Genomic DNA, 13,503 nt, shown 5'->3' with positions numbered 1-13,503 from the left:
TTCAACTGTGATCTTCAAGTCATCATGCTAGGATCAATTTTCAATGACTAGGACTCAGAACCCTAAGAGAATGAGATCTTACTGAGATTGTCTTGACCCCAAAACCGTTTCCTAGAAGTTACAGATTTTACTACCTCATTGTCATGTACATAAAGTTATTCTAATAAAAGCTGACTATGAGGGGTGGGGGAATCTACTATTACAGTAGGATCATTTCAAATATTTGGTTATAATGTCTTCTTCATAGCCTGCTTTTCTTTAAGGTGCCTCACTTCTCTCAGCAATACATGGTCCTAGGACTGGCACATTGTGGGTGCACGTGTGTGCACAGTGTGTGTGTGCACGTGCACGTGCACACATGTGCCTTCTTCTATTCTTAAGGGTAAAAAGGTGCAGGTGACCACTTCAGACAGTGCAACCCCGTCTTCAGCCCTGCAGAAGAACTTGGAAGACATGGCTTTACCTGAAAATCTTGAATGGTTCTTCTTGAGGGGCCATGGAGGACAGCTTCTGGAGGGCAGCTCTCCCTCTGCATTAGGAGCTGATGAACCTAGAAGGGAAACTTCCTGCTACAATAACACAGCAAGGCAATGTGATGAACACTTTTATTTACAAATATAATTAAAAGCTCTGACAGTTATCATGCTCTTCCTTGGAACCTGAAAAATGTTTTGTTTTTTAAAGTGCATGCAAAAGAAGTAAAGCCTTTTTTTTTTCATCATTTTTTATTGTAAGAAAATACACAGTTTGAAAGTGTGAATAATGCAATATTTATGACCAAGATATGGGACTTAGGGAGGGGCAGGGAAATAAAGAAAAAAGATCAAGATGATCTGATTGAGAGACAGTGTTGAACTCCAAATACTGAATTGGAAAAGGAGGGAGGCGGGGAGGACTGGGAGGAGGGAGTAAAAAAATTTGATCAGAGAAACAGTTAAAATACAATATGAAAATAAGTAATACCTCTCCTTAAATTCCTTCTATACACAAAATACACGATTTGCCAAAGCCCAATTTGTGCTACTGGGATTCTGTGAGCTCCTTAAGTGTATTCACATCCTCTGCAACAGCAGAAAATGATTATGATACAATCAGAATATGCTCAAGACAAGTTAAACTCTTGCCAGCAGGTTCTTAAAAATCACAAGATCTCTTCACCCCACCCACCCCCCATTCCCCAAAAAAGTATTAATATGTCACCACTGATATGTACATCACAATTAGTTTCTGTAAAATGTATCAAATTTTCAATCTTTAATAAAACTTTGTTTTTTTTTAATTCCTGATGAATAAATACCAAAAAAATAAAATAAAATAAAATAATGCAGCAGCTAGTTAAGGTGTAAGGCTGCGGATATTGTGTCTCTCTCCCCCTTGGCATTTATTATTATTATTATTATTATTATTATTTTTTGCTTTACTTTCACAGATTGGTGGTAATGAGTGATTGCTTAAAGCAATATACATCCACTTTTTTGTTGTTGGTGGTTTACTGGTTTTGTTAAAACTGTCTCCAAAGTTTTCACTGAAACATTTTGAATCACATCGATACTGTGACGTGTACTATGAATAGAAGAGATGGCCAGGTTTCAGCCAGCACTGAAAATTGACACGGGAGGGGGGAGGAAGGGGGCCCCTGATGGAGTAAGAATAAACAGGCACTAGTCCGACACGATGTCAGTAAGAGTAAGAGAGAGAGAGAGAGTGAGAGCAACGCCCGTTAAAATGGGGAATGTGGTTTTGCAGGGTCTGAATTTTTTTGTTTTCTTTCTTTCTTTCTTTTTTTTTTTTTTGTAAATGGCAAAAAAATTTAATCTCATCTATAGTCCTCCTTAGGAAAATCTAATGTAACCAAATTCCCAAATCCCATTCTGAGGCTCTCCATGTCAAAAGTTTCAATCTCTCGCTCTTGCCTTTCCAATAGGTACTTTATTCTCTCGCTGCGTTCCTTCTGAAGGGCAGCCAGCTCTTCTTCAATCTGAAATAAGCACAATGAACAGTTCTTAATGGAAAGAAGTTCCCAACAGGCATATATACACACATAACATGCACACAGATGACACACGCAGGAACTAAGAGTAAACTAGTCTGGGGCAGGCTGGGAGAGTCCTGTGATAAATGTTGTGTGTCTAATCCATCACATTTAAAACTTTCTCACAAGAATAAAAATGTTTGGGGCCACCTGGGGCCAGCACTGCCATTCTGGCAAGCCAAGCAGCTGGGCCGATCTAGGTCACTGTCCTGTCTCAGCAGGAGATGGCTCGGGAGAAGCTAAAAGACACTCAAGCACAATTAAGTTGTGCTGCTTTCCCAGAGAGAGCCCAAAGCCCCCTGGGTCATTAGCAATTTAGTTCTAGAGCAGGAAAATAGTCTCTCACGTTGATCTCTGGGAACTACCAGAAGAAAGCACGAATAACTGGTTAAGCAAATACATGCTTAACAGCTCTGAGATGCTTTATGACATCTTTTCTACTTCACATTCCTCAGCAATATCTAAAGCAATGAATATTTCAGTTCTGATAACATTTATCATGTAGGGCAATATCAGCCTCTCTTCATTTTAATTTTTTTGAAGAGCCCTGCTGGTGATTTCTTTTGGTTTAGAAATAGCTGAGAATAAAAACCAAATCTGTATTTGGCCTCACGACATTTAGGGGCCACGCTATCAACTCACAGTACCTTTCATACGTCAAATCAACTACCCAGTAACCCGTGTCAGTCCTCAGGCTGTGAAGGTGGAAGGTTTCCGAGCAGAGTAATATAATAGAGAGAACTTAGGCTGTGGGATCAGATTTATGCAAGTAACTTAATTAAGACTTTTGAGCCTCAGTGTCCTGCCTGTGGAATGGGGACTATGCCTACCTCTCAGGGCACTAGGAGTATCAAAGCAGGTATGAGGGGAACAGCGCCTTTGTTAAATCGCCCGGTACACAGGCAGAGCCACGCCCGTCCTCTACCCAGCGGTACAGGACCCTTGACAACACGCTCATACCTTCTGCTCAAGATGTGCTCTGCGCAGAGACACCCTCTGCTCTAGCTTCTGGAGCTCACGTTCATGTTGTGCCTCTGTCTGCATCTTGATTTTGCTCTGGTAGGCATTGAGCAGCTCCATTTCTTGCTGGAGCTGTAGCCTCAAGGCCTGGCATTCTGCTTCTTGAGCCTCATCTAGCCGTAACTGCGGGTACAGAAGACATACACTGTGATTCGCTCCTAGCTTACAGAACTTGGTGACTACTGGAAGATGCTTCCTTGTTTGGGCTGAAACAGGTCTCTCAGAAAAACAGATGCCCGGTGGGGGGGTACTTTCAGAGTTAGGAATCAAAAATAGTACATTCTGCCCAATGGGCTACAAAGTTCTAAAAACACTTCCTTTTCTTAAAACATTCTTTCTTAAGAAAACAAAAACATTCTTAAGGAAACCTGGTTTTCTTAAAACCACACTAGCAGGAGTCAGGAAGGCTCCACACTCCAGTAATTAAGCCTGTGGGCTTTGGAGGCAGACTCCTGAGCTGGAATTCCAGCCCCACCATTCACTTAGGTGTGTTACCTTGGCAAGTTACTTAACATCTCCAAGTCTCATTTTCTTCATCTCAAGAAAATAACAGTAATAGTAATATTGACAGTAATATTGTCTAAGACTGGTATGAGAATTAAATGAAAGAATTCATATAAAACCCCAGGCATAGTTCTTGATGTATACCAAAGGGTCAGTAAATAGCCAGTGTTATCATTATTTTGACTAACCATTTCCATATTTAGATATCTTTAACCCCCAAACCATTATACATTTATATATCCCTAGCGCTAAAAAAAAATGAGTCCAATCTCCATAACATTTGAGGAATACCACAGTACCATTACGCTCCTAGCAAGTAAAGTTGGTCCCTATAATATTGGCTATACTTTATCCTTATGGCCAGCCATCTAAAACTCAAGTGGTTCAAAATTTCTTCCCCACAGGAGGTAGCCTTGATAATCTTACGGGGCGTATTCTGGTTTGAAGCAGTGAAATCCAGATAAAGTTTTTCCCTTGCTCCCTTTAGCACCTGTACTTTGTATTACACACCAGGATACTGATCCTGTGTGGGGAATGGACCAAGCCAGCCAGCATAAACGCCAGCCTTTCAATGAGCACAGTTGAAGATTTAGGGCCATTAGCAGGACTGTGCTCACGGATGAAGACCCTCCTGTCCCACCAGACTGGGTTTGGTCTAGATTTAGCAGGCCCTCAGTTCAGCTGGGAACTATGAGATTAGAACCCTTGAATTAGTCTGTCTACCCTGAGTATATCTGCATGTTTCCATTGAGACAACTTTGCCAAGATACCTATTCTCCACCTTAGGCTGCCTTCCCTCTTCTGTACAATTTGTGACAATTAATAACATTTCTTAATATCTCGATAGTTATGACTTTTTGAAATGTTATTAGAATAGTTTTAGAAAGTTATTTGCATAGTGTCTTCTTTAGTGCTTTGGAGAAATATACTATGTCAAATGAACACAAAATAAATAATGGAATCATATTTCCAAGGTACTTTCTAATAATTAACCCTAACCAGCTTTCACTAAAATCCACTAGAGAGGATGCTGCTCTTCTCATTTCCCAATGAGAGGTGAAGGGAGAAGAGACACTAGACACAATGAACAGCCAGTCTGCAGCAGCAACAGCTTCACAGATAAATGCCAAAGGGATTACTGGCTCCCAAGGAGATTGTTATCGATTCCCTCTTGATATGGGAGGTTTCTTACCAATAAAGGGAATGAAAGTCTATTCTTTTCTACTTGGCTTGGTTAATTGTTATGAGCCCTGGCCAAGTGGGTGAGAGGCTCATTCTACAGGCAATTTAGACCACTGAAAACACCCCCATCTTCTCTTATTTCTGGCATTCTATTATTAATGTCAGTAACTGTGTTATTCTGTACCAGCTCTGACTCTAAAGAAGTGCCAGTCTAGAAATCAGGGAATATTCCAGTATTTGGTATTCATCACCCCCCAAAGCTGCACATACCAAATCCATTAAAAAGTTTTATAAAAGTATAGGTATAAAGCAATTATACCCCAATAAAGATGTTAAAAAAAAAAAAAAAAAAAGTCCATATTTGATAACCCCAAAAAAAAAAAAAAAAAAAAAAAAAAGTATAGGTAAATATCATGTCTGTTCCCTCTACTGGATTAAACTCAAGAAAAGGATGGGACAGAAGCAGCATAATGTAGTAGTGGCCAGGCATATAGGCTTACAGGGTCTCCCCAAACAGGGTTCAAATCGTAGGTCCACCACTAGCTACGTACCACTAAGTGATCCCTCTAAGTCAAGCGTTGGTACACCATGGACCAAGAGTCAAATCTGGCTTGCTGCCTATTTCTGTAAATGAAGTTTTCCTGGAACACAGACACGCTCATTCATTTATATATTATCTATGACTGCTTTTGTACTACAATAGCTGAGTTGAGTAGTTGTGACAGAGACTCTGTTGGTCCGCAAAGCCTAAAATATTTACCACCTGCCCCTTTACAGAAAAAGTTTGCTAACCCTTGCCCTAAACAAGTGACTTGACTTCAATAAACCTCAGTTTCCTCACAGGTGAATTAGGGTTAAAAAAGTAACTACTTCAGGGCTTCCCTGGTGGCGCAGTGGTTGAGAGTCCGCCTGCCGATGCAGGGGACACAGGTTCGTGCCCCGGTCCGGGAAGATCCCACATGCCGCGGAGCGGCTGGGCCCGTGAGCCGTGGCTGCTGAGCCTGTACGTCCGGAGCCTGTGCTCCGCAACGGGAGAGGCCACAGCAGTGAGAGGCCCGCGTACCGCACAAAAAAAAAAAAAAAAAAAAAAAAAAAAAAAGTAACTGCTTCAAAGGTCGAAGAGGTTTCACAAAAATGAAATAACACTTATAAAATTCAACAGCGCCTGGCACGTGGCAAGCGGGCAGTAGAGGACTGCCGTAATTATCACCTGTACTTTTCTCTCCTCCCTGCCTCAGAAGGAAGGGTTATTTCTTTCCTTTTATTCAAGAGCAATCATGAACCTATACTCCTGATCCTGTTCTCTCGCATCTTATATAACAAACATTCATTGAGCACCTGTTGTATGCCGGGCATTGCAGCAGATGCTGAGAATACAAACATGAACAAAACCCAAATCCCATCAACCTTTATGTCCCTACCAACTCTCTCCCCTTCTCCTTACCTTTGACCCCTGTCTGCACTCCTCATTCTGTTCCTACACCTCCCCTTCTATTGCTCACAGGAGGGTCACTGATGACCACCCTGGAGGGGTCCTTATCTTGCCTGTCCTCCCAGCGACCTCTGATATTGTGGACTGCCCCTTCCTTCCGGGACTCTCTTGTTTTCTGAGGCACCACACCCTTCGCTTCCCCCCCTCCTTTCCAGCTGCTCCCTACCTTCCTGGGCCGTGGCACGTGGGTGCGCCTCAGGGCTTGGTCCCGGCACTCTTCTCCCTCTAACTGCCCTTCCTAAGGAACCTCCTCTACTCCAAAGGCTTCAATTACCATCTTTATGCAAAGGACTCCCACATCTACACCTCTATTTCAGACTTCGCTTCTGAGGTCCAGGCTAGCTTATCCACTCTACACGAGGTATCTGCATCTGGATATTTCCCAGCCTCAAGCTCAACAATGATTAATATTAACTAATCATATCTCCCACTTTCCCAATCTCCAATTCCTTTTTTACCATATAGATAAATGGCACCATCTACCATTTTGCTCAAACTAGAGACTGGGAGTCATCCTCACCATCTCACTCTCCCGTTCAGTCTTGTTACTAAATGCCCCTAGTTCCACCTCCTGCCTAGCTCTCAAACTGAGTCACTTTCTGCTTCATCCTGACTGTCCCCTCTCGAGTCTGGCCACCACTCCCTCACACCCAGGTAAAGGCAGCAACCTTATGATCGCCTCACACCCACGCTTGTCATCTCCCAGGCCATTCTCCACGTGTCTCCAGAGTGATCACTCAAAAATGCAAATCTGATGTCAGTCTCCGCCTTAATGCTCTTCAATGGCTTCTCACTGCCTTTAGGATAAAGATCAAAATTCTTAAGAAGGCTTACAAAACCCTGTATGATCTTGTGCCCGTTTACCCCTCTCATCTTATTCTCACGTTAGTTTCCTCCTCGTTCTCTATATTCCAAACACAATGGGACTGAGTTCTTTAAAAGTGCAATGGTCTTTCCCATCTTTACAAATGTAGTTCCTTTTGCCTAGAATGTGCTCCCTACACTGCAGCTTAAATAATCATTGTGTCTGAGAGGCCTTTCCTGGCTCTCCAGACCAGGCTAGCTCTCTTGGTTTACACTCAGTGGGCACACTGCCCTTGCTCTGCTGTTACACATAGACTTCTCCAACGTCTGTTTCCTCCACTCTTCTACAGATTCCATGAGGACATGATCGATGACTGTCTTATTCACCACAGTATTCTTGGGTGCCTGGGGCACAGTAGAGGCACTCAATAAATACTTATTGGATGAATGAATGAAATACACTGGCTCCGATCCTCAGCTAAGGACATGTTTAAGCCTTTCCCAATGAATCGAAGACCTCTTTTAACTGTCTCTTCCTCTAGCTATAGCTCTCTTTCTCCTTTTTTTCACTGGCAAGAATCTGGGGAAAGCAGTCTCACTTACAGTTTCTATCTCACTTTATAATCACTTTTTCAATCTACTTAGAATGTCTTCCATTTCCACCACTCCACTGTCTGTGACAAACAATGGACAAAGCTACTGCTGGGCCCAAACGGTTTCTCTGCAACATGTGAAATCATCAACTAGAAACTTTTGTTCTGGCTTCTGTGACATACGCTCTTTGGTTCCCCTTCCATACTGTTGGCTACTCATCTTCTTTGGTCCACCTTCTACTCAGCCCTCAAATGTTGATGCCCACAGCTCTGTCCTGAGTCCTCTTCCTCTTTAATACTATCTCCTATCCGTAGGAGATCTCAGATATTCCGAATAGCTACAACTGCCCCCATATAACAATGACTAACTTTTTGATGTTAATCCTGACACCTTGTTGAACTACAGATTTCCATCTCTGTACCTCTCTACCTAGGTACCCACAGAGCTCAGATAATGAGTCAAGTATCTTCTAGACATCCATCCAAACTCACCCCTCCTTCCATTTTTCTATCTTGGTAAAATTATGACCTGTTCCACTGTTATCAAACCTACCTCTCAAATCGGTCCCTAAGTTCTATCTATTCTACCTCCTAAATATTTATCAAATCCTTCTCTCCCTTCTCACCACTTCCATTAGCATGTTCTCTCTTAGTTCATGCCTTCACTTTTTTTTTTTTTTCCTGGACTATTATAATAGCTTCCTAACAGGTCTCCTTACCTACATTTGCCACATTACTGCCAGTATCTTTCTATAGCACACATCTGATCCTGTCACTTTCCTTCTTAAAACAGGCTTTAGCAGCTCTCTATTGCTGATAGAATAATGCCCACTCCCAGCTTTTGAGGCTCTGACCCCTGACTATCCACCAGCTGCCCATTATACTCCTGCCATATCAACTACTCATTGTTTCTCAAACGTGCCATCCTCTTTTAGGCCTTTGAGTCCTCATATATACTGTATTGTCTGCCAGGAATAACTTTTCCATTTCTGCTTGTCTGATCAACTATTATCCTTTAAGATTCATCTCCTTGTGAAATCTTCATTGAATTACCAGGCAAGCTCCCATCCCTGGCTGCCAAGACCTTTATGACGTCTCCATTTTGGGCTCCCACAATCCTCCTCCTTGAACTTTGGGCTCATATCAAAGTTCTTTCAGTCCCCAAATGTACACTATCCATCTTTTGGAAAAGTGTGTAGGCCCTTTTCCATGGAACCTGTTTGCTTCAATAAATTCCTTCATGCTTCTTGGCTCTGGCAGGGAAGCATTCCCTAGACCAGACTAGTTGTTCCTACTCATCCTCCCATAGCCTCTGTCACCTACCACTTCAAAGCACTTTTATGTTTTATTTTTATTGCTTAATTATCTGACCTCCTTACTTGACTGACAGAAGTGTGAGGAAAGGGACCACTGTCGTCCCTCTAGCTCATCACTCTATCTCTGAGCCCAGCAGAGGGCTGAGCACAGATGTTTAGTAAAAGTTTACTGAATGAATGTGTCTTGTGTGTCTATTCATTTGCGCCTGACATTAGTTGTGCGATCTTTGATGAATGAGAGTATGATATTACATGCAATATCTATCACATCTTGCCCTCAAAGTCCCTATGTGCCACAGGTCTGATTTAGCATGTTATTCCTCAAGTTCCATCTTATAAGACACACTCCAGCAAGTATCCGCTCTGGCTTGGCTTTATTCAGCGTCGTCATTTCCTTCAGTTCTTTGGGCAGAAAAACACCAATATCCTAAATGTGCGCAAGAATCATCTTGGGACCAAAAGGCTGGATCTTGAATTTTCTTGATTCCCAAAGCTCTTGAAGCCGTGGCACCAAACCTAACCACTTACCGCTTGAGAGGCCATCATTTCATTTATACTCTGTTCATACTGCTCTGCCAAAATGGCAAGTTTTCTCGTCTGCTCATCTTTCAGTGTCTTTAAGATTGTTTTGTGCTCATTCTTTGGAGTAACTTCCAACTGGTGATTCTTGAGTGCTTTATACTGTTTGGTCTGTACTTTGCAAGTGTCCTGAAACTGTTTTTTAATTTGCATTTCCATGGCCTGTATAGAAAAAGTGACAAAAGGAAAATAAAGACACATTAGTAAATACAGAAAGCCTTCCATTCTCATGATACAATACAGGTGCTGAGACCAACTGTCTTTTGGTGCAGTGACCCACATTACTAGTCAGTAATAATGAAAATAATACATGTGTCACAGACAGGTGTTAACTCTACCAATACTTTGGTTTTTTTTTGTTTGTTTTGTTTTGTTTTTTGTTTGTTTTTTGTTTTGTTTTGTTTTTTATTGGAGTATAATTGCTTTACAGTGGTGTGTTAGTTTCTGCTTTATACCAAAGTGAATCAGTTATACATATACGTGTGTTCCCATATCTCTTCCCTCTTGCGTCTCCCTCCCTCCCACCCTCCCTAAAATACTTTGGTTTTATATCAAATGAACAGAAGTAGTTTTGAATTTACAAATAGATTTTTAAAAATGAATTGTTACAAGATCACAACTCTAAGGAGACTCTGGAATACTATGAAGCTTAGTTTGTTAAAAGATTGCTCATTATTTCAGTGGTTTCCTAGTCAAAATCTTCAGTGTCTTCTATTGTTTGTTGCCCCTCCCCCTCCCCCTTTAACTGTTTTCCTCCACTTCCAAGTAAGAAAGGGGATGGCAATGTATGAACCATCTCTCACTGCTCTGTGTTTCCTTGAAAAATCAATAAAGGGCAACATTGGATTATACTTTACATCATAACTCATTTCCACTACTTGCATGTAGCAATATCAAATATGCTTTTTTTTTTTTTTTTTTTTTTTTGTTACGCGGTCCTCTCACTGATGTGGGCTCTCCCGTTGCGGAGCACAGGCTCCAGACGCGCAGGCTCGGCGGCCATGGCTCACGGGCCCAGCTGCTCCGCGGCATGTGGGATCTTCCTGGACCGGGGCACAAACCCGTGTCCCCTGCATCGGCAGGCGGACTCTCAACCACCGCGCCACCAGGGAAGCCCTCAAATATGCATTTTGGCAAGGATGAGGCGGGGTTTACTATTATAAGCCCAGAAGGCATTCCATCAGGTTGCCTGATAGTCACATGTACATTTCATGAACACATGGAGGGGTTTTGATGACAAGGATCACTAATTAGACAGGTTAGGATCTGGCTAGAGAGGAAGAAGGCCAGTGCGGTTGAAGTTGGCCTTGTATCTTTGTCAACACTGACAGTGACTCCCTTGACAAATAGCAATGGCTTAGTCCGTATAGCTTGTTAACTAGCAGCCAGCTAAAATTCTCTGGAGGTGGTGCAGGCCAAAGGAGTTCCGTATTTCTAGTTCAGGGATAATAAATGTCTGGCATATCACTCCCAATTCCCATGCCCAGGACAGATGTCACTAATAAATCATACTTTCCCTTACTAAGTGTGCATGTGGCTTTAGAGTCTTTCTCAATAGAATAGCACTCAAGGTAGCTACAACCAATTCTGACTGGCATGACTGATATAATTTATCTGCTATATTCCTGTCAGGTAACTTCCTCATTTCCTGGGATTAGAACCATGGACTGCTATTAGTCCATGTGTTATAATTTTAGAGAGGGAAGGTCATGAAGGGGTCAGAGAAATTGCATAATGGATACAAAGAAGAAATGGAGAGATCATATTGCCCTGCAACATCTCTTTAGGAGTCTGTTATACCCAGACTCTGGAGATTCTGATTCAGTAGCTGTGGGGTCCTGAAATTTGTAATTTTACGAAGTTTCCCAGGTGACTCTTGACAGTCATCCAGGTGTAGGAACCATTGATCCAACCTGGCTGTGTCCTGAAGCATAAATCGGGAAATTTCCTCTCACCTTTAAGTTTTTTGGCTGTTGCCGAAGTTCCATGACATGCTTTCTGTGCAGTTCCCTTTCTCGCCTCTTATTGTACTCCAGCTGGTTTTCCAGTTCAGTCTGGTGCTGTAGCCGGATCAGATCCATGCGGAGTTTCTGTAATGTGTGCAGCTGCCTGTACTCGAGCTCTCGGGTGGACTCGTCATGCCGGATCAGCATGGCATGCTCCATCTCCTTCTGTGTCCTCTTTTTATTTAGTTCCTGCATTCAGGAAGAAAAGATACACGGAGAGAGATGAATGGAGACAAACTGGAGGGAAGGCACCACTCAGTGAGGGATGGCAAGGAATGGCACTATTAACTGTCTCTTAATTAAGCCCATTAGTGTTTGGCAGCATGACTTAATGAGACTAGATGAACAATCCCTGGAGACAGAGGTTCTGTATGTGGATCCATCACTTTCAAGTTGGGCAACTTCACAGCCACCACAACTACTCTACCCGTAAAATGGGATTACTGTTATTCTACCTGACCCTTTCTTACCTCACAGGGCTGCTGTGAATCTTAATTAGGTGATGTGTTATGCATGGGTCTAAATAAGTGTTTCTTTAGTTAGGCCAGTGGTTCTCAATCCTGGCTGGTTGCCCATTAAAATCATGTGAGGAAGCTTTTAAAACGTAAGATGCCTAAGTCCTATAGCCTGAAATTCTGATAACTGTCTGGAATGGGACCCTGACGTCAATAGTTTTAAGAGTTCTCTAGCTGGATCTAAATATGCAGTCAGAGTTGAGAATCGCTGGATTAAACTGATAATGTCTGCAGTGTTCCTAGTTTTCTGGGAAACACCCTGTTTTTGCATGTATCAGAAGTAGGCCAACTATTTTTCAAAATCTCAGAGTTCAGGGCTCACTGGGAAAAAGCAGATGAGATCTCTCCCCTTTCATCTTTTCCATTACCGTCTGTTTGGTCATTTCTAGATCTAATCATTCTGTTCCTCCCAGTTTTACTCATGTCTTTCTCTCTCTTTTGTCGAAGGGGGAAAGAAAGGAAACCAGAAAAAAAAAAAAAAGAGGGAGGAAGTTGGGTGAAATTTTTTCATTCCCCAGTTCAAGAATATTTCCTAAATGGCACTATATCAAAGATCTGAACCATGCGCGCTCTGGGTACATAAAAATATTTACTAAGCCATCACTCGGTGCTCAACTTGCTAACACTCTGTTTAACAGGGAACTGTAATAGACATTTATTGAAGTATATCCTCAGCTCACAGCAAACTGAATCAATCTATCTTGTCTCCTGGGAATTTGGATTCAGGGACAGTTAATCTCCATGTGGCTAGAATTGAGGGGCACATAAAAACGACATATGTGGTAGCCACCCGTTGCTATGAGGGCTGAGGATTAGAGAAAGCTGGGCTTCAGAACAAGAAGAATGAAAAAGAAAGAAGTGCAGGGAATATACTGATGCCCAAGTTCCTGACTGGTTCTAAGCTCTCCTTGTAGGTCCAGCTATATGACTGCTACTGGGTTTTATGAAACATTCCTATATCTCTGTAGCAAACCCCCTGGTTTTGGTTTAAGCCAGCTCAAATAAATTTTAGTAACATGCAAACAAAAGCTTGATTAATACAGGGAAATAAGTTTTATGTGTAAAATTTTTTTTAAAAAGTGCAAGGTTGGAAGTGATAAGTGATATAAAAGAGGTGAAGATTTTATGCTGTAAGATTTCCGAAAAGGCTGTTATTACTACTAGTTAAGAAGGGCAAGGAAAGTAGAAAGCCCTTGAGCTGAACTTTAAATCAGAACAATAGGGTGCCTCTCTTTTCCAATGGCATCTGCTATGGGGGAAAATGCAAGATCATTTTCATAGAGATATCAGTAACATTTGTGTACTGGCATGGTTGAGAATATCTTGCATATTTGAGCCTTCCATCCATTTGAAGAGAAGTCCTTTAAACAGCACAGCATCTGTTACTGGAGCAAAGTTGTTAATCATTCATTTATTTATTCATTCAACAAACATTTGTTGAATACTTCCCATGTGTCAGG

At 41.9% G+C, this 13,503-nt stretch overlaps 1 protein-coding gene across 2 annotated transcripts in view; it reads right to left on the bottom strand.

Moving 5' to 3' along the window:
- Positions 1 to 1,793: 1,793 nt before the first annotated feature.
- The window catches only part of TAOK3 (TAO kinase 3), a 96,319-nt gene continuing 84,609 nt past the window's right edge, over positions 1,794 to 13,503 (bottom strand). The window contains exons 17-20 of one of the 2 annotated variants that reach the window (XM_007455844.1): positions 11,478 to 11,717; positions 9,472 to 9,684; positions 2,993 to 3,175; positions 1,794 to 1,978 (exon numbers count right to left, since the gene is read on the bottom strand). In XM_007455844.1, the coding sequence (XP_007455906.1) occupies positions 1,817 to 1,978; positions 2,993 to 3,175; positions 9,472 to 9,684; positions 11,478 to 11,717 (798 nt within the window). In that variant the 3' untranslated portion in view covers positions 1,794 to 1,816. The remainder of the gene's footprint in view (positions 1,979 to 2,992; positions 3,176 to 9,471; positions 9,685 to 11,477; positions 11,718 to 13,503) is intronic. The other variant, XM_007455845.1, reaches the window with a different exon arrangement.

The sequence above is a fragment of the Lipotes vexillifer genome, unplaced genomic scaffold (genome assembly GCF_000442215.2).
Source record: "Lipotes vexillifer unplaced genomic scaffold, Lipotes_vexillifer_v1.1 scaffold970, whole genome shotgun sequence".
Classification (NCBI taxonomy): domain Eukaryota; kingdom Metazoa; phylum Chordata; class Mammalia; order Artiodactyla; family Lipotidae; genus Lipotes; species Lipotes vexillifer.
The sequence above is the reverse complement of the archived record's forward strand: the minus strand, read 5'-3'. Positions and strand labels throughout refer to the sequence as shown.